Raw genomic sequence first — 23,989 nt, 5'->3', positions numbered from 1 at the left:
ACTGAAGCCTTGCGTTTACCTCTACTGGTGTAGCTGCAGAGTCTCCTGATGCCCGTTTGCACCAGAACGCATCATGGTCATTCCAAAGAAATCTAATGACCAACGTTAGGGAATAAAGAGCAGGTGCTTGAAGAGTTCAACAACTTAAATATTTAATAGAGTACCCCTGACATCATGTATAGAACCCCATGAATATCTGATGAGGCTGAGTTGGGTTTAAAACACACAATAAATGCTTTCAGCTGTCTTCTGCATTATTGCCCCAACCTTGACCTTTTTCATTATTTTCCCTTATATCAGTAGTTTCCAGCCCAGCTCTATTCCAGGCTTCAGTCTTTCTTAGCCCAGGAGAAGCATAGCTGTCCAAAGCGTGCAAGTTCTGTCCTGTTTCACTTCAGATCTCTCGCTCTCTTTTTTAGACTAGAAAAATCTCTGTCTAAATGGAAAACAGAGAGCGGTAAGAATGGCTTGCCTGCTTTGGACACAGTGGTGGACATCAAAGGCGTAGCAGAGGATCCCTCTTCAGAATAGCAGCTACATGCCATTCCAATAAGTGCAGTGTATTTGGATCTGCAGTTCAAAAGAGGCTGGTGCAGGCAGGCAGGCAGGTCTCTGGGGCCTTGCCACCAGTAGTCTGGCTGCACAGATGTTTTGAATGCCAGCGCAGACCATTTGCCACTTTTGCTGAAGCTGAAGGCAGTTACAAGTGACTGGAAAGAAGCTCGGAAAGACTCGCGCTCCCCACCTTGCCTGGCAGTCAGTGTGTATTACTGAACTCTTGTCAGTTTGCCTCAGGAGCCTGTTTGAACTTGACATTTTTTGGAGTAGATTTTTTTTTTTAAAGTCCATATGTCAGTGACAGCTGTAGCTTTAAAAGTAGGTCGATTGCCAGCATGATTGCTTTTTTATCTAAACAGTCTTTTAAAGATTAGGACACATTTAACTAAAAATGACAGTTTTGTTGCTCATAGCTGTAGGATTTTACAAAAATAAATAAATAAATAAAATAAATTATGCAATCTGCTTCAAGTAAAGTAGAACTTTTCTTTTTTCATGTTTTAGGGCCATGAGTCCGTTGAAATGTATCCTGCAGCAGTCACTGTCATTCAGTTTCTTAACATGTTAGTGTTGCATAATGAATAATGCAACAAAAAGATGGAAAAAAAAGCCACAGATAGGCTGTCCTCTCCCAGCTTAATTTTAAGCTCAAAAGTCATCGTCAAATATCAGATTTTTGGAGTAAACCTTTCTCCAGCTGTGCAGCTATGCAAAAATATTGCCGGTAAGTCTCGGCACGTTAGAGTTTGCCTTTCTGCATAATAACACTGGAGCTTAGTATTTGAAGACTCCATGTCTGTGACGCACCGCGTTAGGGCAGAGGATGAATTCAAGCTTTTCAGCTTCTATCTCCACACGTCTCCCTCCTGCTGCAAACCCACGCTGAATTTTTAACACTGCTCACGTTTAGAGTTAAGGTGAATGCAAACAAAAATGAATAACAGGCATCCGTTAGACGTTAGAGCACCCCGCTGGGGTGAGGCCACCTTTCCCCATCTCCTCCAGATCTTTATGAAACAGCACATTGGTATGACATCACAGATTTGCGGATTAAAGAAACTGTTTTCCATTGTTGCTGGCTATAGGAGCCAGATGTGAGATATTCACTTACAGCACAAAGCGATCAAGTACAGAGAACAGATTTCAAGAGTTAGCTGTTTTTTTTTGGAAACTTTTATCTATGTTTGTACTTCATTATGTTTCCCAAGAACTGCATATTGTTTTTTTTAATCTCCTCTTGTTAAATGTTATCACTATGCTGTTTATGGCGAGGTAAACACAAACATAGAAACATCCCGAGGAAAAACAAGTGCAGACAAGACCAAATCCGACACACTGTGAACACACATTCATCATCTATCTATAATCCTTCCTGTGTTAATCAAATGATTACCACATACCACGAGAATTTAGAGTTCAGAGCTAATTGCTGGGTAAGGTTTCTGTTGGCTCAGGTGCCGCATGCTCGGCATGCTTACCTTCACGACTGTAACGCAGTGTTGTGCGTGAAAGGGAACAGCAGGTCTTTAAAACATCAACAATTAAGCTGGTAAGACGTGGTGAATAAGAGCAGTCTCGCCACAAAACAAGCCATAACACCTTTTTTATTCTGCACGCGGGCTGTTGAGATTTAACTGCATGTCAAAGAAGTAATTGCTGCATGATCTATTATTTACAGAAAGGCTATCATTTACTGTGGAGATGAAAGTGGTGTTTCACTGGGGACGTTTTTATAAAAACAGTTCACCGTGGAACACAAAATCTTCCTTTTGCTTGATCTGTTCAGCCACAAGTAGTGTAAACATTCATGCATCAGGATATAAGTTACAAAGGGAAGACTCTTTGGGAAAAAAACAAAAGAAAACATGCCATCTGGAAGGTGAATTTATTATTTGAAAGGCATTCGTGCACAGCATTTGGGAACAATGGGTATAAAAATCCTCAAAATTTACTGAAACAGCAGTTTGGAGATTTGTCAGTTTCTTAAAGTATAAGTAAATAGGATTGTGTATTACTATCTAACTATTACTGCCATTGGCATCTCTAAAAAACTTCAAATATTAATTTAAGAGAAGCAAAAAAGTGCTTCCATAAAAACCCGTCAACGTCTAAATATAGACATAAGTAATTAGAAAAAATCTGCAAAAAAGTGAGCCCTCTTTTAATCTTTAAAAATGCCCTCAGATGTCAGTGCAGAGGAGGTTAACATCGAAAATGAATAAAACAACATATGATTTTCTTCCACGAATAAATAACTCAAGAATCTTGAGATTTACACCAATCCAAAAGATGCTCGTGCATTCATTTCACATATACATATATTCATAAAGAAACGGCATTTCAAGAGTTCAAAACATTTGTCTTTTAAAAAAGAACGAATACACAGTCCAACATTATGATTTAACACACATAAAAAACAAAAAAAAAAACCCAAACAGCTGCCAAATATTTGGCTCTTCTCCTGCTGTCTGATGAATTCACTGTGTGCTTATGATTGCTCAGTTTAGACACTGTGAAGTCAAAGGGTCAAAGATCATATCAGCTGTCCAGCTCGAAGTCTGTCTCATCGCACAGGTCGGGCTGAGGGGAATATTTCCGCCGCGAGAACTTCAGGCAGAGAAGATCTCCCACCTCATTCATACAATCGAGCACCTGAGGACAATGGAAAGTCTCAGAGCATGTATGTTTCATATATATCCAAAGTATCAAAGTGGGAAACGCTCGTGTGTGTTTGTACCTGGTTCAGCATATCCCGGGTGTGTGCAGCAGATACACAGAAGCGAGCTCGGGCCTCTGTGATCGGCGTTGCTGGAAAGCCGACCACAACTACGCCGATTTTTCTCGCCAGCATTTCTCGCGCAAACGCCCTGATCAGCATAAAAAAAGAGAAACGGGTTAAACACGAAGCACACAAATGACTTTAGCAACAGGAGGGCTTTTTTTCTACTTCTACTTCTTCTTTTTTTGAGTCCTCCTTTTCCGACTGAATGCAGTCAGTTATAATGTTGTCACATTATATTTGTTACAGCACCTACATAACACGGCAGTGTAACTCATATTTACGAGTTCTGAGTTCACCGAAATGAGCATGCAAGTCACATTACGATGGGAAATGTTTTGGTGCTATGCCTCATCAAATGTAAAATCCATAGGAACGCTGTTCCTTCTAGCCTTTCCAAATGTTTAAATATGCAATCGGGACGTGTGGTTTGCGAGGCTTGTGATAATTTCTGCAAAGTACCATAAATTAAAAAGGGTGCAGTAATTGTTTTGACGACCTCAGAGCAAGTCTGTTCATTTTAACAAAGCCAACCTGCTCTGGCGCACTTTACCGTGGACAGTTTGAAGAGGTAAAAACCTTCAAACGAGTTCTGAAAGTGGTTTGATGAATCTGACCCGGTATATTTTATATAAACATGGTGATGAGTATCTACAGAAATATGTTCAATGCTAATAAACGGACTTCAGTGTTGTTATAGGAATAAATATTATGGCTCTGGAAAAAAAATCTTTTTTTTTTTTGAAACAAGGTTTGGGGACCTGTGAAATTTCAACTTTATTACAATTAACACTGATACTCACGATAGCAGAGCGATCTAAAATCACAGGCTATATGATGATGCCATCTGATTAAGGCAATAACTGAGCAGAATTTGTATTTGTGCAGATATTAATGTTGACTGTCATATAATCAAGGACACTTGATTACATACCAGCGTGGGAGTCTAGGGTTATACCAAATCAGTACCCGATGTTGCCTCTTAAGAGGTTAAAGACATCATAACACTGCACAAATGATTGATGGAAACTCTGGAGACACAGCTGATCAGAAGACGCACGTGATGCTATACTGAAGCTAAGAACAAGGAACATCGTGATCATCTGGCTCTGTAAAAGTGTTTTCATGAGTGTTTCTGTGTGCTTACACCACTTTGGCTGGCATGTAGAGCAGCACTGGAACCACAGGTGAGTCATTATTGCCGTAGATGATGAAGCCCATCTCCTTCAGTCTGGATCTGAAGTATTTGGTGTTCTCTGCCAGTTGGCGAATCCGTCTCAATCCTCCAATTAAAACAAGGACACCAGCAGATGTACATGAGTAAAGCACCTTTTTTCACTGAATTTCCCCTCTATATTTGTACCGCGCCCTGTAGGGAAGGACATTAACTGTCAGTAGTAGCTAATGTACTGTGAGTCCTGTGCAGTGCCATCTCATTTTGAGTCCTGCACCTCCATCTGGGCCATTCCAGCCTCCTCTATGAAGTTGTTCATGATTACAGCTCAGCTGCAGCAGCAGATGGTTCAGTTTTGTCCGCCTGACAGCATGGTATATGCGCTTGCATGTTGCCAGAGTGGGGGTCTCGCAAATTGGATATGATGGATTTTGCGTGGAATTAGTGACTGTGGGCTGCCACGTGAATGTAGCCGTGACATATAGTGAACACGAATAATGCTTAAGCATCACACGCATTTCCTATAAATTCACTGCACTAGAAGATAAATCACAGGCAGCAAAGGCGGCTTGTTCTGCTGACCCTCTGTGTTCCCGAACAATGCGAATCACTGGGGAGCCCGCTTGCTCTGTAGCTGCTGCAGAGTTTGGCATGGCCGGCCTTGGAACACAGCTCTGTTTCCCTCTGATTACCTGGGAACAGATTGGCAGTTCTTTCAAAGGGACGTAAGAGAGCACTTTAAATCCCCTTATCTCAGAAGAGGGAGAAGGAGAGAGAGGGAGAGAAAAGGGGGGGGGGCATAACATTCGGACATCTGCCAAAAAAGCCCAGGCCCCATTTTGTAAATTGTTTCTCTCTGCTAAGATAGAGGTCACGAAGGTCAAAAACCTGCTGCCAGACACAGGAATCGTACGAGCAGGCGAGAACGTGTGGACGTTGCTGTCTGTCGGACTTGTGTGAAATTCAACATCAAAGAGAAAAGATGAAGAAGACAGAGGAGGACTTGGAGGAAGAGGAATAAAGACTTATGACACAGATATTCAAGGGCTCTGTTAGGTTTCTTGTCACAGTGAGATTTTAAAGTTGTTGTTTCTTTTTTTTCTATGGACACTGGGACTGATGTTTAGAAAAACTGCCTTCCCTCTCATCTATAAGACAGGTCAAGGCAATTTTTTTCCACAACAGATATTTCACTGGACTACGTCAGATACAAAGCATGTCTGCTTCAGAGTCAGATGAAAAAGTTACTCATCTCAGCAAGAAACTGCAGCATCTACCTCGACCGCAACACAGCAGGGTCTAGTCCTTGAAGTGATGACAGAAGTGTTTCATTTTGTTTGTCACGGCTGCCTAGCTTTGCCTCATGGCGCATGCTGTAAATACTGTAAATTTGGTATAACTCTAATGTGTAATCTGTCATTACTTACTAGGCACTAGATGCACTAATGCTACTCCCGTTAGCACTCCTTCCATTACCAGGAGCACAGCTACAATAACTCAAGAGAGAATTGCCCCGGTGGTATCGCGTCTGGTCTGGTAACGACTGCTTCCCCTGCCCTCGTGTCTGATGCCATTAGAGCAGCAACTTTTCAGAGCAGCAGCGTTCTCTACAACACACACATGAAAATGATTTCCTCCACGATAGGGTCACGTGTGCTCAGGGACTGCACGTCTCCCTGCTCCTTACCGCTGCAGACCCCTGTAATTGCTTCCACATTTTCTGACCAGCTGTTTGCATTTCCCTGCAGGTCTCACTGCTAATGTTAACATCGGTGGTGTCCTCTGGATTCCGTTTGCTGTTGTTTCCATAAAAATTATATAAAGGTGTAGAAATTTTTTTAAACCAGACATGCAAAGAACGTGTGACGGCTGCTATACTTACCCTCTGTGCTTCCATCTTTTCCCATGATGCACTTCATTGCACGTATTATCTGCTCAGTCGCAGGAGGGGACATGGCCGTGGCGTATACTGCACTGTGAGAATGTGTCCGCAGGTAGTCCACCAGTTCCTGCAACATGGGATACAGAGTCAAACGCTGAAAAAGCACAACTGCACAACTATTCACAGAAAACAAAGCAACAGTTCTGAACCTCTTGTGTGACCCTGCAGTATATTCAAACACCACTAGGGAGAGCTCATGTATAATCAACACCTGAGAAGCAATTAAAATACTTCAAGTCGTTTCTCTGTCACTGTGACTGTCTTGGCACTGACTGTAAAATAGTCCTGGATCCTTTCCTGCTCTCCACTCTGGGGTGGGGGAAGCCAACACATGAATATGAGAAAGAACCAAAGTCAAAATGAGCCAGAATGAGGTCTGTCGTGCTCATTATTCCTAAATGTCAGCAGGAGATTAATTCTGCTAGTGGCTGACAAGAGAAGAGGAGGATTTCAGGAAACCGATTTGGTCACGGGTCCCTAGAGCGTATGTGTGTAAGCGGCCTGAGGTTGGGGAGCTGTGACGGGCTGCTGCTCGGTGGCAAGCCGGGGTTGCGGGGTGATGACACGTAAGCCGGAGATGCTGTCTGGCCACCGCTTCCACTCACCACCATCTGTCCCTGCTGGGCGGTGGCTGCGGCTTCCTCAAGCGCACGAGGGGGAAAGGATTTCAGGGGAAGTGCTTGAATGTAGGATAAGAACCCTGAAACAACCTGACATCTGTTTTCGTTTAAGGCGGGAGATTTTCACAGCTTTGTGGTCCTGCAGGATTACGGTGCAACCAAGATAAACCGTTTAAGAGGACACGTCCAAAATTCATCTCATGCTTGGGGCACAGACTGACAGCTCAGAGGGTTTCCTCAGCCGCACGGTGGCCACAGCACCGATGTGGGAATACGTGTTCACAAAGCCCTGGAGTAGAGGCGCTTCCAGAACAGCAAGCCCACTTGAACTTCAACAGATTTATTTAATAACCTAATTTCAATCTCATCCACATTTTCAGAGATGGCCTAATGAATAAAGACTCCTAAATATAAGTTTGCAGTGACATAGAAATAACTCTGGGTGTATTTATTGGGGTATTTATTTTTGGTACCCTCATAAAATAGCTATAACATGACTGTTTTCCAGAGCACATCTGCACAGTCTTTTGTTGGTCAACCCAAATCCAGTTAATGTAGGACTTGGGGTATTTCACCACAACAACAAATACGTCAAATCTAAAGGTTCTCTCTCTTTTCCTGCCTTTTTTCCTTTAGGACTTTACTGCAGCCAGCTGTCACACCAGGAAGAGTGTTCATACTTCAAACATTATCATGCTTGTTAAAAGTCATCCTGTTAAATCTGGAGCGCAGTTCTGATGCCTGCCACAAGAAGGGGCTGGCCCTCTGCCAGCTTTACCTTCTTATTATGGCAGAGCAGGGCTGGGGGAAACTGAAGGGGAAAGAAGGAAGGGTCCCTCTCTGAATACCTAATTCAAACAACATGGTCGTTTCTGTTGTTGCTTTCTAATCAACTGCCACAAAACTGGTGTGGTTATGTACCAAAGTGTACTATTTAATGGAGTAAAAAAAAAGAAAAGGAAAAAAAAGTGCCCAGAGACGCAGCCTGGGGAACATTTGTGGGACATGTGAGGGCTAAGCGAGAGGGAGTGCGTATACCGGTAATTGACTTCCATACATTTTTAATAAACAGCCGTGGCGCAGAATATAACATGCATCATAAAAATTTACATTTCAAAATCTAAATATTTGAAAATACTCTTGTGTGATGTTTAAACCTGCTCCGGAGCCAGAAGGGTTAATTGTGTTACACAGTGCTTGTCAGGTTATTTAAACCATGTCAGGATTTAAAAAGCCGGCTCATTAATTTGATTTTCTGTAATGCTAATTCACCCAAGGCTGTTGGGATTGTTTCAGTGCGATTAATCCAATCAGCTTATTTTCTTAAAACATTCTGTCACGACCCTATTTTGTCCAAGGAGTGTTCTTTCCATTTTTAATTCTTCTGTAAAGCAACAGGTCTGCAGCAGTTCTTCCCTTTCACAAGATTGCTATGAACTGGCGATGTGGAGGGAAATGAAAACAGCGATGATGGATCGTATTCTTTTGAGAAAGCCGGGGAAGCTGATAAATGTAACAACATCACTGCCGTGTTGACGATAGAGTCTTATCTGTCCAGTACCCCTAAAAAGGTCAGAAAAGTGTCAAGTCTGGAGTGTCCTGGAAAGCTTATATGCATTGGGAAGCAGCACTGAGGACCATGACTGCTTACTTGGTCCCTTGTATGTAACATAAATACACGAATACTGAGAAGCACTGATCAAATGAGAGTAAACTTGCAGTAACCTTTTTCCCTGCGATATAGCCTCCAGACGCCCCGAAGCTCTTTGTAAAAGTCCCCATCATCACGTCCACATCAGCCGGGTTCACATTAAACAGCTCGGTCACACCCCTCCCTGTTTGGCCCACTGCTCCGATGCTGTGGGCTTCATCCAGGTACAGGTACGCTTTATATTTCTTCTTCAGAGCGATGACTTCAGGCAGTAGCACCACTGAACCCTCCATGCTATTGGCAGAGAATCGCACACACACACAAAGCATACGTGTAAAAAGGGATCAACATGGACACACACTTTTAAGAAATTACAAATCAAATTGTTAAAGTGATTAACTTTAAAAGGAAAGAGTCTGACCCTGAACTAACCATATCCACAGCAGAGCATCTCTGCTTCTACAAATGCATATTATATAATCTCACACGCCACAGTCTTCCAAGAATCTTTCCTGCTGGCCTCTTTCACTTTACTCCCACCTTTCTTCCTTTTCTTCCTCCCCTCAGATGCAAACCTTTTAAGGCTACAAATAGACAGCATGAGTGATTATACGGCTGGGGACTGGAGCAATCCCAGACCTGCTCTGGTTGCTATGGCTGAGAACGTCTGCAGCCCAAATGACATAAGACAGGGTTTCACCAGGACCGATGTGGACATCAAAGGCAGACTCGGGCTATAGCTAAAGCATGCGTACTCTTTATCCAAGCCTTTTGATGTTGCTGGGAGGTGATAGACGGAGCATTAGTTCTTTCTGTGCTTTGCTGAAAGGCGCCATTTCATTCTCATGTCTTAGACATTACTGTCTGACAAAGACAGTCTGAGGATGTGCAATTAGGTTGTCTTTCAAAGTACCAGGATTGTTGTGGGACTAATTACATTATATTAAGACCAGCTGATGGCCACGTTTAAGGCTTTCTTCTTTTTTTGATGAAAAAAAATTGACATAAAACAAGTAATTTTCACAGCATCATATTTTACTTTAGGAGGACTAAAATGCAAGTGCAGCTGAGAGCAAAAAGAGGGAAGAAAGGAGAACAGAAAATGGCCATGATAAACAGTTGGAGCTGGGGGTGTAGCCAAGTCAATCTCTATGGCTCCATTTGGCCTTGATTTGGAGCTAATGAGCAGATGGAGAGGGTCACTAAGACTCAGGATAGCTCACTGGCAGGAGAGGCAGACAATACCTTTCTCCTTTCTACGGTAATCAAATGGTACCCGACCACATGCACATGCACACACACACCCATGCACTGCCATACGCTTGCATACACACAGACAATCTATTATTCAAGAGCGCAGAAAAGGAAGCGATTGAAAAAGAGACCATAACAGGGACGGCTAAGCACAGGATCACCTCAGGTTATAAATTACAATTTCTACTCAAATCGGGCTGTGCAAAACCCTCCGATAGACCACCCGGAAGCTCATAGTTAGAAAGACTGATACAAGAGACCCAAGACATGTGTCTGTGAAAGTAGCTATGTTATAATGTGTGTGGGGTGTAATGATGGCTGACCTGTAGATGCCTTCCACCACGATGAGAATCTTTTTCCAGGGCCTGTGGGTCCGAGGCTGTCCTGAGCAAACTGCTTCTTTTAGCATCTTCTCCAGACTCTGCATGTCTGGCATAGGTGCACACAAAACATCACATAAGGGAGAATAAGAGGAAGAGACACAGCAAAAGAAGACAGACCCTAACAATAAAAAAAAGTATGCCGGCAATCCTAGTTTGGATATGTGTTATGACACAGCATACAGGATAGCACTCCAGTGCTATAGCTTGTGCGGAACACCGAACATCAACGCAAACCCGAGAGTGGGAAGAAATCATTTCCACTGGGGCAGATAGTTCACGGATTTCACAAGACACTACTTTATTTGCCAAAGACACCTTTCACAAACAACACACCGGAAATACCCTTGCACTGTGACGCTTACAAACACCTGAGATATCTAACTAGGTTAAAAATGTGGCTAAGCCTGTGCGATCTGCATATCTGCATTGTTTTTGTTACAAAAAATTTACATGGCAAAAACATTTCCCGGTGACTAAAACTCAGTTATGACAATACTAATGATCCTTTAGTGCATACCAGCAGATGGCAGTATTAAACAGCTCCAGTTGTTATGAAAGTGTGTTATTCAAAGTATGACTGCAATCCAACCATTTCCTGCTGAGGAGTGAGGAAAGCTGTCGTGGCTAATAATCTGTCATAGATGATTGATGCTCCTACTTCAAAACAAAAACAGGTTCACTTAAGAGGCAACAGATGCTCCGCTGCTAAAATTCCTTCCCGAGGCTTAGCAGAACAATGTCTCGGCTGAGGAAAGCAGAAATGAAAAAAAGGAATTCACTGTGGCTTTCTGTCTGCACAGTCAAGAGTGAGCAAAAGATTATTTCACAGTGAAACACTGATATAAGATAAGCCACAGCGTGATATGAGATACTGTATGACTGAGGATGGTTATCTTCCGCTTCGATCCATAAAATGATTCCACGATATCTTATCTGTGCTCTCACCTTCGGGGTACACACCACGCTACTGGCTTAATAAATAAAACATAAATACATTTGATTATTCGAAAGAGTAGGACTACTGTCTGTGCATTATAACTAAACAACGTGGTAATTCTCACGCACATGTATGACAAATCTGCTGGACAAACCAGTTTGTCTGCTCCATAGTATGAGTTCCATCTCTGCTAAAAATAATCCTTGAGAGATTTTAGAGAGTGCTTGCACCAATAAGTATCACTACAAAAAAATACAAGCATTGGAGTTGTTCATAAATCTTTTGTTGTGGCATAACCCTCTATGCAAATATTAGAAATAAAAGAGTTTCTGAGTGCCTAGCGCAGGAGGATTAGTGGCAAGGAGGGGTCAGCAGCTCAGGTGCCTGAGGGCTCTTTGCCTTTAGACAGGCCTCTGGGATCTGCTTTGAGGACCCATAACTGACTCTGCTTGTACCTGTCAGGAAAAATTTGCTGCCAGAGGACTGGCTCATTTGTGCTGTCTGCTGAAAGGACAGGGATGTATCTAATGCGAGCAATGGATGTTGTACCATCCACGCTTGATATTTTTCCTCTTGACAATATACCAGAGAACAAAAAGTTTAAGTAAAGATGATGTTTTGTTTAAAAAAAAAACCTCAACCCCCCCCAACCAACTTCACTATTGCTTCACGGCTGCTGCTGCTGCTGCTGAATAAAACATAAGCATGATTTCAAACCAAACCTATTGCATTAAACACAGAATGTAGGTCTTTCCTAAGGTAAATCCTGTACCACACAAAAGAACAGGAACTTGCTTCTCACAGCAGCACCAGTATACAATTAGGTGAAGAAAACACCCGATACTGTGAGCAGAAGTGGCTGCAAACAGTAACTGAAACTTTCTCAAGAGTCAGTTTGATGACAAAAAGGCACAAAAAGGTTAAACGTAAGAATAATAATAATAAAAAAGGTGTTGTTTTGTACTATGATGCATGGACTATTTATGTACTAGGTGATTGGACTCACTGTTATGTTTGAACACTCGGATGGTTGCTCCTGACAGTCTGGCTCCCAAGATGAGAGAAGTGTGATTGAGCTCATCGCTTAGTATCAAACAACCCTGGAGAACAGCAAAGAGAAAAGACTTTATTTAAATTTCACAAGGTATGCTTTGTGCTTTTGGGGTAATAGTCAATTGTTTTGCTACTGCAATGCTGAATCAAAAATTTCTAATCTAATGCTCAAAATGCCTCTGCAAACACATTAAATGGGGTATATGACATAAATTTTTCATTACAGATAAAAAGGTAAAACTTGATCTGTTGATCTTTTCTTTCTAACTGAAGAATGTGTGGCTAAATAAAGGTAGTTCACACCTCTTCACCTGCCCCTTAATCCAGGCCTCAATCATAATCAGGTCTGGTTCTCTGTGCAAAATAAGTTGTATGTACTGCATGTTAGCAGTTTTTTACTTCTTTGATGTCTGAAGTTCTGACCCACAGACGCATTGCAATTTTCATAACCGACAGCACAGTACTCCATGTTCCTTATAAAAAATCAGTATGCAAATTAATTCAGTTGTTCCACTGAAAACCTCTCTGGTGCATTAGCATATATATACGGCACAAGCTCTAAGCATTTGACTTCATTAGTCTGAATGAGTCTTGTAGAGGCTATGTTGACACTGTCTCAGTGACAGATCTGCTTGGTTTGGCCTCGGGTCCAGCCAGCCTGCTCCCTGGTCTACCAGCAGCTGTCACTCTAATGTTGTTCTGCCTGCACAGCAAGGCCTGTCCTGGCACAGCCTGTCCCTGTAGGATAGAGCTGGCAGTGAGGGTTGACCTCCAGCCTCTGCAGGGTTACTGCGGGGGGCTGCAGCCCAAGGGGCTGCTACACCTCTTGAGCTGCATAAACGACCCTGTTCTCATCACTTAAACAGTCAACCTCCTCTTCCTCCTGTCCAGTCCAATCACAGATATTCATGCTGTGTGTTGCCCCTGGTAACCCACAGGCCTCTGCATCAGCCACTCTGGTGCACCGAGAGGCCAGAGGATGGGTAATCCCACCCTTGAGGAGTGCTCTTAACAAAAACTGCCCTTCCTTGTATATCTGACTGAAAGCAGCTATGCATGCCCAGATCCTCATCCTTCTGGCTACTGTTTTGTGTAATTATGATTTTAATTAGCAGCTGTGGGTCAGACTGTTTGCAGTTAAGTTTATTTGACTGTTCATTAATTGAGACAATACCACAGAAGAGAAAAAATCCAGACTGATATCTGCTGCATTGTGAAAATTACACTTGCAAAGATGTTCTGTATAATGCTGAGTGTATAAAATCTCACATACCCTGCCCACAAGTGCTGGAATATTCATTGAGTTGGTGGCGAAACCCATCCCATAAGTCATAGCGGACTCGACTCCAAGGAAATTGGCCACAAGTTGTTCTAGCTCTTCATGGATGCTCAGGTTGCCTATATGATAGAAATCAGAAAAAGATGACTCACCCCGACAACATCACTGTACCTGTTGGCACATCTGGTAATCCTTTAGTCTCTAGGCTTTGCCGGTCTTTGTCACCCAATCACAAGGTTTGTCAGAGATGAATGTCTCCTGATAAAAAAGTAAGAGACCCAGAAGCAAACGCCTGGATCAGCATCAGCGGCTCTTGCTGTCTGGGGATCTGAGGAGATTTATAAAGATCCAAGATGGGGTAAATTTGTAATTTAGTTCAACTGCCGTATTTCATCCCAGTAATATTAAGGGAGGTCTAGCGAGGACTGAAATGGTTCTGTTGTACATTTTAGGACTGAGCCAGCTCAGGTGGTGATAACCCTATGTGACAGGTGGAGACCAGAATTCATTTGGAAAATTGATCAGATTGCAATCTGTCACCTGATGTGGCATTTTTTCAATTTTGTACAATAAAGTGGGATTTTCAGGTACCTGCCCTTGTGCTTATCTGATAAACAGAAGAATTGCTGTTATAATTGTGAGCTATGGGGGGAGAAGTGGGCAATAAAAGGTGCACGTACACTGTATTTTATCTCTGCAGGGATGATGTTGTATTCTGTACGGCACAAAAACATTACAACATTTCAGTGCATCTGTGTTTACTGTAATACTACATTGTAGTTACCAGGTATTGCACACTGAATTAAAGCTACTTTGTAAAGCAACTTTCTAATGAGTGCTTATATAATACAATATATCACTACTGCATTAACATTTAAAAAACGGGGCATTAATTGCACACACGTGGGACACTAATCAATAACAGTCAGTAACCACAGAGAGCGAGCTTCAAACAGCCAGGATGGTTCAGGATCAGGAAGGACTGGAGAAATGGTTATTGAGTTATGTGTATAAAAAAAACATAACGCAGAGAAGCAGTTCTGTCTTTATGGCGATTCCTATTCACTGCTTTCCATCAGGCCTTACGCCAAAATCGATTCATACATTTCCTCGACCGCTCAGGCTCACAGGCCCTGCCGGCATGTGCAGCGTCTTCTTCTTCTTCTTTTTTTTTTTTTAAATCAGGCTGCATTGACATTTGCTCTCTTAATACAACATTTTACTGAGCTGTGGCTTTTTAAGCGTGCCATGCCTTCTTATTGATATGTTAACCTCAGAAGGCCACTCTAGGTCCCGATACTCTACAGATAAGACAGTCAGGACGGAGCCTGATCACTTTGCTTAAAATAAAACCTACACACCTTTTAAAAATTGGTCACTGTTCCTCTGAGTTACCATGGTCACCTTTGTGCTATCAAGGCTGGTTGATGAGAAGGGCAGCCACAGTGAAGACTGTGCATGCAAATCTGATAGTTCTCATAGTTAAATCTGTTCCTTTTATTGGGAACTATATGACCGAGGAATTTTTAAGGACAAGAAAAGAGACAGAATAACAAAGGTTAATCATTTCTGACACAAACCTTGAGTCAGCGAACCATTATAAAGTTAGTGTAGCATGTTTTAATATATAAAAAGGCACAACAGCCCTATTGCACTAGTATACTAATACCAGAATTTTACTACCTTGTGTTTGATAGCTGTACCCAGTATATTTTTATGCATCTGAATGTTTGACATTATTATCTATTAATGATTACAGGAAAAGCAGTGCCAATAAGCTACCCATTAAGGTAACTCTATGAATGTTTGACATGGGTGTTTATTCACAGGGTGTGCTTTCAGTGCACTTTGTGTGTAGTTCAAAATGCCTTATTGATAATAAAAAAAAGAAAAACACTCCCTGTGTGGGCTCGAACCATATTGTGAGTCATTTTTATTTAGATGTTCGGAACTGGAAGTTGACCTAAGTGTTTAACTGCATTTTCTAAGATGATTTAATATTGGAAAAGGTGAGAGGCGAGATGAGATGAAATTAAATTAATGATGTCAATGACTGACAAGAGTGAAATAGAAAAAAAAAGAATTACATGTCTAAATGTTTTTTTAATTGCATTTTTTGTATTTTTTCTAAATTGCTGACAATTCAGTCAAAAGCAATGCTGACAATTTGACTTTGAAGATTTTCCACATGTCAACAGTAAAAACTGCTGTGTGTGCATCACTAGTGCAACAGAGACGCTGGGATCTTTAATAATTTATGCACAATAATGTCTCATGGGAAGAACGCTTGTTATTTCTTAAGCTTCCCGGTGAGCCAGCTAAAACACGCATTAGAAACCCAGGCTAAAACAGTTGAATTTTGAAAGGGAAATAAACATATAAATAAATCACATAGATGAATAATAGATGGTGTGAAGTGTGCATGTGCACACTCCACACCATCCATGTGTGTGTGTGTGTGTGGGGGGGGGGCTTCAGCTTGTAGTCATACTTGCTCTGCCAAACATACGCATAACTAACAATCACATGTCCTTAAGTTCCTCTGATTTTCTCTCCTCTTGTCAAATAGCTGGTATCCTGCAACGCTCAGTGACTCCGCTTGATCTGAACTTGCATGTCAGCTAACCTACTGCTAGCCTGCTCTCTGCAGAAATAGCACATTGGTCTCTGAAGTGTCACAACGCAAACCTCGCTGAGAGGTTTGCTTTGTGAGAGAGAGAAACACTTTTCTGCGTCGCCTGTTCCTCAAGCTCTGTAAAGTGTATCAGCGGGGCTTTGGTGAAGAAACACCCAATTGATGGCCAATCATTCGATTTCCTCGCCGCACCATTGCAATTCTAGAATGTTACATCCACATAGACACTTAAATACCATCAAATCCAGAATGAAGTTCAAAGGACTTTCATCAGAAGCCACAGATCCCATTTACTTTCTGATCCTTGCTGTTATAACAGTTCCTTTGCATGCATGTACATATAGGTTTTTAATGTCAAGAGTGCTTTACAATGTTAGGTTCCTCAAGACTGTAGCCCCCCAGCTTCTCACTTTGGACCGATATATAATGATCTCAACATATGCCCAAATGCTATATAATTTTGCAAAAGGTGAATAATTCATACAACACTGAAGCCACTGGCAGATATTTAAATGTGCACGCCGTATGCAGGAAACCTAAAAAATGACGGTGACAAGTTTCATTTTCAGTTTGATACTCTGACCATTCAGCGTCAACAAGGCCTGACAGATAGCTTTTTTAAATAGAGGCACATATAAGATATGTAAGGATAATAAACACTACCATATAGCTGTTATGTTTTTGTTGTATGGTGGACTTTTTTCCTCCCTAAATCAAATCAACTGCCACAAACCAGCTCACAGAGAGAAGTGACACAAAGCAAAGTGGCAATAGTTTTGTTTTTTTTCATCTTTACAACAGAATCGTAACCACAAACTCACCTATTTCCTGTCTTGTGCTGCAAACCCCAACCCCATACTGGCGCACTTTGTCTGCCACAGTTTTCAGGAAATCAGCATTGTTCTCAGCAAAGCCAAGGTAGTTGTACGAGCCCATATTGATAACATTGTGTATTGTCTTCCCGGTAAACCTGCAATTACACAAACATCAGGACTCAATTAGTTTGTCTGTTTTTTCCTGATTCATACACATGCCCAGTGAATTCATTACATATCAAATTTTTAAATAGCATATTCAATTAAATATGTTATTTGCTAATCAAAAACTCCACTTATTCTATTGATAGGAGTCTGCTAATGGGAAATAGAATTATAAAACATGTTTTGAAGACAACAGTGGCACTGACTGGATCCACAAGCAGTAGTAGTTATGTATTGTACAAAGAACATTTTAGTGTTAATTAAGAGATTATGCTTCACTATAAAATGTAGGATTGTGTGTGTACACTGGGAACTGTTGTAATCATTTCAGGCACTAAAGCAAGTTCAGGTAAACATCACACGAGTTCAAGAGTGCGCATCCCTATCAGAGGTAATCTGAATCTAAAACTATCTAAAAAGAATTTTTCCTTTTTGTCATCTGACCTACTTCTTCTCAAACTTCACGTACCCCTTTATACCGCTACGAAACCAATCAAAACTATGCACCACAGTACCACGTCTCTACTTTTTCCAGTCACATTAAACATGTTTAAATATGTAATCCACGTTTACGTCACACTCATAATGTCATATTTCTACCCTGTGGCTCCCTTCATACTCTTTTCCATACTATATTTCTCCAACCCTGTTCTGTAGCAAAGAGGAATATCAACTATGACCCAGATTCTTTGGAGTGGCATATCTTTACTGATGACAAATAACCATGTTTCCACCTTTGCAAACAGCTTATAGAGGTTACCAAGCTAGTTAAATCTGGGATGTCCACTCTTTACCCTCAGAAGAGAGATGATTTTGTGCAAAAAGACTGTCTGGCGAGTTTTAAGCATTTTTAAGGTGAGCGGTATACACTGATAAGCCAAAACACTTTAAGCCAGCATGCTATTAGCCTTTTGTGTGCTGCCCAAAAAAGGTCCACCCCACTGAGCTATGGACTCTACGAGACCTTGGCGGATGCCCTGTGGTATCTGGAGCTAGGATGCACCACATCCTTTCAGATTTTTTCCAGCAAATTACCCAAAACCCAGTGGGGTCAGCTCACAAGCCTTGTCGTTTTGGAGGTGCTCCAACCCAGTCGACTGGCCATAACAATTTGGCCCTTACTAGACTAACTCAGTTCTTCACACCTGTCCATGTATCTCAGACCTCGACATGTGCTTTTAACAGGACACAATGTTTTTCACCTTATCTGTGAGTGATCGTAATGACTCACCTCCTCCATGATACTGTTTATGCTATTTACAGTATGTCTATCATAGATCAATCGATTGCAGTACCTGAATGTCCAGTTGTAGTCATCAGATACCCTTTCCATCAGGTCAAAGACAGGTCCTGGTAGGCTGCATATGGGGCGGTTCCAGTTGTCTCGTACCCTCATGTACAGGTTTCGAGTGTAAAAGTTCTCAAAATCTTGATAAAGTGGGACAAAATCCTAAGGAGGAAAAGCATAAGCAGGATTCATTTAATAACTGGTACTAGATCTAGCATTTTTGTGTTTTTATGTTTTCATTCTAGTCCAAGAAATCTTCATTGATCCAATATCCAATGTTTGAGTATTTTCAAGATTATGTGAGACTTAGTCTTTACGGTATGCCCATATGCCATATCATAAAGTGACTCCTGTCCAAAAACAGGGCAGAACTCACTGGTTATTTCTTTTTAGGTTTCTGACTAAAGAAATAGTCACAGAAATAAGGACAGGGTACTGCTTCAGATTTTTCTTAAAGGCTTTTACCTTTTTAATAAGGCCTAGACAAAAACAAATCTGACAACAACAAACATCCTAACTCTAATTTCTGGATTTGGAAAATCAAATCTGTGGCAACACAAAGGCTACTATGGCAATGCCAAGGCCTTATCTAAAATCTGAAGCACAGTAACAAAGAAGGCGCTTGAATCCTCTGAGATTTAATTAGATCTTCAACAGATATTCTCTGCGGTGTCCTGCCTCACTCATGGCAACGTTATAGTGTAGAGGAACACAGAGGATGAAAACAGAGGGAGAGCTTAAGGAAAAAATTGACATAATTAGAGGAAAACAAAACGTACTGACACCACATGCATGTTACTCTACTCCAACTGTCTGCATGGGTATTTGTGTCTGCATTTTGTGTGAGACCCTACAATATGCCTGTTTGTACTATTTGCATGTGTAACCTACCTTCTGTTTCTCTCTTTCCTGGGCAATGTTGCACTTCTCCAAACCCACAGCTCTGAGGAAGTCTCTGAGGTAGCCAAACAGGGTGACAATGCCAAAGCCCAGGTATGTTAGCACGGCAACATACATGGGAGCCTGCTCAAAAGGCTCATGCTTGTGGCATCTGGAGGCAACGTCGGTCCCCTGGCCGTTTTTCTATACAACAAAAAGCCCACATAAGCTGTCTTACATTCTACACAAGAACACAGACACACACTTTGAGTTCAAATAAAGGGTTTGTAGTTAACGTGCCAATTAACCTGAAAAATAGAGAGACTGTGGCCTAGTCTTCAGTAACATGTAGACTAGGACTATTATTACAAAAGAAACCCCTACAAGATCATCCACAGAAATGATAACTGGACAAAAATACATTTTTCTGGAAATGTTGAATTTGTTATAATATTATATACTACATGTAATAGGTTTTTCCTTCACAAAAAGAGTTCTGGCAACTGACTGTCGAATCTATGCCTAAAACTGGAATCACAAGGATAAATATTGTAAATGTTTTGTTATGAAGAATACATTTTAAATAGATAATATTCAGTTTATACATTTTGGTTTAATAACTTTGGTCTAAGTACTGTTTACCAATTTAATGCTGCTTTACTCTGTGGACATGTTTGTCAGCAAAATCGTGAAAGAAGAAAGCAATGCCATACATACGTCATACCAGAGGTATTTAGTAGAAAATTTGATTATGCCTCATTACATATATTTGCATATTAGTGAGATATGTGCATATTGAAGTACTTGTGCTGCCTTTGTGCAGGAAGACAGCAGCATGAGTTAAAGGAAAGGTTTACAAGATAGTAGTGAAAACTCCTGTGATGTATGGTTTGGAGATGGTTGCATTAACAAAAAGACAGGACACCGAGCTGGAGGTGGCAGCGCTGAAGATGTTGGGATTTTCATTGATTTCCAATGGACAATATTAGAAGTGAGTATATCCGGGAGGCAGCTCAGGCTGAGCAGTTTGGACATGAGAGGCAAGGTTGAGATGGTTTGGACTTGTGCAGATTAGAGACAGTAGAAACACTGGACAAATAATATGGAATTGGCAGCTCCACATTGAATATGGAGCTGCAGGCAGGAGGAAAGGAGGAAGACCACAAAGGAGGTTTATAGATGTAGTGAAGGAGGAGGGCTGAGGCCTGATGAGACCCCTAAAGGGAGCAGCTGGAAGAAGAAGGATTACTTCTCCTTCACTTTGTGTTTGTATTTAATTCAATTCAATTTTATTTATATAGTGCCAATTCACAACACCAGTTGTCCCGCATCCCCAACTGGTCAGGGGAGTTGAGGGTGAGGGGAAGAAGACAGGAAAAAGACACGCTGTGGAAGAGAGCCAGAGAATAATAATAATAAATGCATGCATGGGTATAAAAGGTGAATGAAAAAGAAACACTGTGCACATCAGTGCATGATGAGAATCCTCCATCATCCTAGACCTATTGCAGTGTAACTACATGGGAAGTCAGGTTCAACTGATCCAGCTCTATAAGCTTTACCAAAAAGGAAAGTTTTAAGCCTAATCTTAAAAGTAGAGATGTCGTCTGTCTCCTGTCTCGGGTTCCACAGAAGAGGGGCCTGAAATCTAAAGGCTGCTCCTCCCATTCTAGTTTTAAATAAATACTCTAGGAACCACAAATAAACCTGCAGTCTGAGAACTAAGTGCTCTGTTGGGTTGACACAATAAGGTCATTAAGATAAGATGGCACGTGATTAATCAAGATGTATGTACGTGATGAGAAGGATTCTGGATTTAACAGGAAGCCAACAAAGATAAGCCAGTATAGGTGAAGTATGCTCTCTCTTTGTAGTTCCTGACAGTAATCTTGCTTTTTGGACATCCTGCTGTACATAATAACGAATTAGGCTACGTTCACACTGCAGGTCTCAATGGTCAATTCCGATTTTTTTGATCAAATCCGATTTTCTTGTCTGCTTGTTCACACTACAAACAAAATATGACAGCAAACGCGCGCTAGTGTGAACGCTCAAAGCGGCCCGCATGCGCAAAAGAAGACGTCACTCACGCGCTCTGTTTAGACCCAGAGCAAACAATATTGTTTGACTGATGGCCCTTAATATAAAGACTATTTACATAATAATGTAAATAACATTATAATTGGCGTCTGTCTCGTGTCAGTGACGTAAAAGACGGATTTAAGGCGACATGACCGTTCAAACAGCAGTCGCTTTCTAAAACATCGGATATGTATCGGATTCAGTACCACATACGAAAGTGACCCAGATCGGATTTGAAAATTTGTACCATTCACACTGTCATACCACGATCGGATGTGGGTCACATAGGGTCAAAAAAAAAATCGGATTTGACGCGCTTTCGCCTGCAGTGTGAACATAGCCTAGAGTCCTCCAGCCTAGAAGTATTAAATGCATAAACTAGCATTCTTAATAACAAACTAGAACAAGCATAGTGGTTGCATGTGTGTCATTGGGGTTTTTGAAGGGCACAAGGCAACCAGAAAGTCTTGTTTTACGTTGTAAAACCAGCATGGAGGCCTTGTTGAAGCAATATGGCCGACAGCTAACCCACTAAGATATTTATCTTCAGGCAGGTTATGTCAAGCTAAAGACATTTTTTAAATTCTTTTATGACATTTTAACAGAAACATTTTCAGGAGTGCGAAGAACCCTTAAGACAGTGACTCAACAGTAGGTAGTACTGGAAATAGCTACAAAAAAACTAGCAACCACAAAAATGATGCTAAGCCATAGCTTGTATACTGTATACTGTCAATTTAGCAAACTATGCTACGACATAGATTGTTTGTATGTAGGGTTATACAAACTTAACTTGTAAGGCAGTTAAGACTGTCCACGTTTTCAATTATTCAACTATTAAACAATATGGACATTGCTTGAACCTTCATGTAGTTGGCTCAGATAAATCAGCTACATCTCACTCACCAGCGACTCACCAACCAGCATCCTACACAAGGTTTCAGGGCGGGGTATTGCATTATTATTGCTCTTTACATTGTCCATTTTTATATGCAGGGGAACTAAACAGCACTCATCATCCTGCTGTCGATATTTTACAGTTTAAATCGATTGTAAACTAAGCACTGGCACATTATAAAACTCGTATGGCATATTACAGTTGTAACGACACAGTTATGCTGTTGCAGTTGTGGGTGTTCCTAACTTTCGTAGTGGTGTGATACTTTTTTTTTTAAAGTAGGTGAACACTTACAAAACATGCCGACGTCATATTTGTCTTGTTTAGCGAAGAAGAGCTCAAAATAAAAGCAAACTTCCTGTGTTATTTTTATTGTGTTAAAATTCTTGCCACTGCTGTAAAGCCGGCAGTCACGCATAGAGCGCACGAAATAAAACAAATTATCTTCATAAATACACTGCGCTGACAGGCAGACAGACATACCTCCTTGTGGTTATGATAGCCGTTTTTCCCGATATGTTCGCGTTTCACTCCATTCTTTCTCAAGTATGGTTTTAAGTTTCCGTCTGCAGCAGTTGTTGCCATGTTCTTGAAAGCACGGGCTCAGCTCTGACTGACAGGTATAACCGGTGTGCTGTGCCCAACTTCCAAAGGTGACTTCCTCCTTCTCTCTTACGCTGGTTAAGCCTCTTTTGAAACGCTTCAGCTTTTACTGACGGCTTCTCCAAAACAAAGTCACGCTTCCGATTCTTACTGTTTCGATTTTGTTTAAATAGGACGACTTCTCCCTTATTTTGAATCCCCCCCCCCCCCAAACTTCCGCTTATTACAAAATGCTGCATTACAAAATGAACGCTATACAACTGCTTTAATTCTTAAAATATTATTTTTATTAAAAAATAATTGGAAAGTAAAACACATTTACTCAGGCTGCGTTAGTGATTAGAGTTCTAGTAATTTGAGTACTTACATTTAATGGAGCCTAATAATAGAATACTAGCTAAGCATTGTGGTGGACTGGTAACGTGTACTGGTAATCTGGGACAAGCTCCAGCACCCACTGCCATTCTCAGTTAGATAAATTCTTATGGATAGGTGCAACTTAATATATACTCTCATATTTGCACTCTTCATTTACTACATTATTAGTTATTTGTTACCTAGCAGATGAATAGTCTACATATGGTAACCTGTTCAGTAGTTGTCTAACATTGTTTTACAACAATATAACCTACTTGAAATGAACTCCACCTACTTATGACACCTTAATGCAGCATCATCATCAATGAAATCCAGAAATATAACTGATAATACAGCATAGCTATCAGTGTTGACATTCATATCAAGTACTTGTCCTTTGCTTTTGATGCTTAACTCATATTTTGCTAATTTTAATCAGACTTTTAGATTAACAAGCTTTTAAAAACAGTCCTTTTACTGCAATATAGCATTTTGACACTGAGATAGTTGTGTAAGAGTAAATATTAATAGAGGTTTACGGTGGTAGTCATTCAGCTACACCAGACAATGAAATAACACATGATTAGAGTGTAGCAAAGCAATTTTTATATCTTGTGTCTAGTTTGCAGACGTCATT

The 23,989-nt window shown here is 41.1% G+C and overlaps 1 protein-coding gene across 2 annotated transcripts; it reads right to left on the bottom strand.

The window, feature by feature from the left end:
- Nucleotides 1-2,429: 2,429 nt before the first annotated feature.
- Nucleotides 2,430-23,185, bottom strand: sptlc3 (serine palmitoyltransferase, long chain base subunit 3). Of its 2 annotated transcripts, none has more exons than XM_026190212.1 (12): nucleotides 22,876-23,185; nucleotides 19,425-19,616; nucleotides 18,541-18,695; nucleotides 17,087-17,235; nucleotides 13,625-13,749; nucleotides 12,305-12,398; nucleotides 10,302-10,407; nucleotides 8,799-9,018; nucleotides 6,394-6,520; nucleotides 4,485-4,620; nucleotides 3,296-3,425; nucleotides 2,430-3,210 (listed from the first exon to the last, which is right to left on the bottom strand). In XM_026190212.1, the coding sequence occupies exons 1-12, from the start codon at nucleotides 22,975-22,977 to the stop codon at nucleotides 3,097-3,099; spliced, it is 1,650 nt and encodes a 549-aa protein (XP_026045997.1). In that variant the 5' UTR covers nucleotides 22,978-23,185; the 3' UTR covers nucleotides 2,430-3,096. The 2 variants fall into 2 exon arrangements, with proteins under 2 accessions (XP_026045997.1, XP_026045998.1); XM_026190213.1 differs by lacking the exon at nucleotides 22,876-23,185 and adding an exon at nucleotides 22,401-22,811.
- Between the last annotated feature and the right edge of the window lie 804 nt (nucleotides 23,186-23,989).

The sequence above is a fragment of the Astatotilapia calliptera genome, chromosome 13 (genome assembly GCF_900246225.1).
Source record: "Astatotilapia calliptera chromosome 13, fAstCal1.2, whole genome shotgun sequence".
NCBI lineage: Eukaryota > Metazoa > Chordata > Actinopteri > Cichliformes > Cichlidae > Astatotilapia > Astatotilapia calliptera.
The sequence above is the reverse complement of the archived record's forward strand: the minus strand, read 5'-3'. Positions and strand labels throughout refer to the sequence as shown.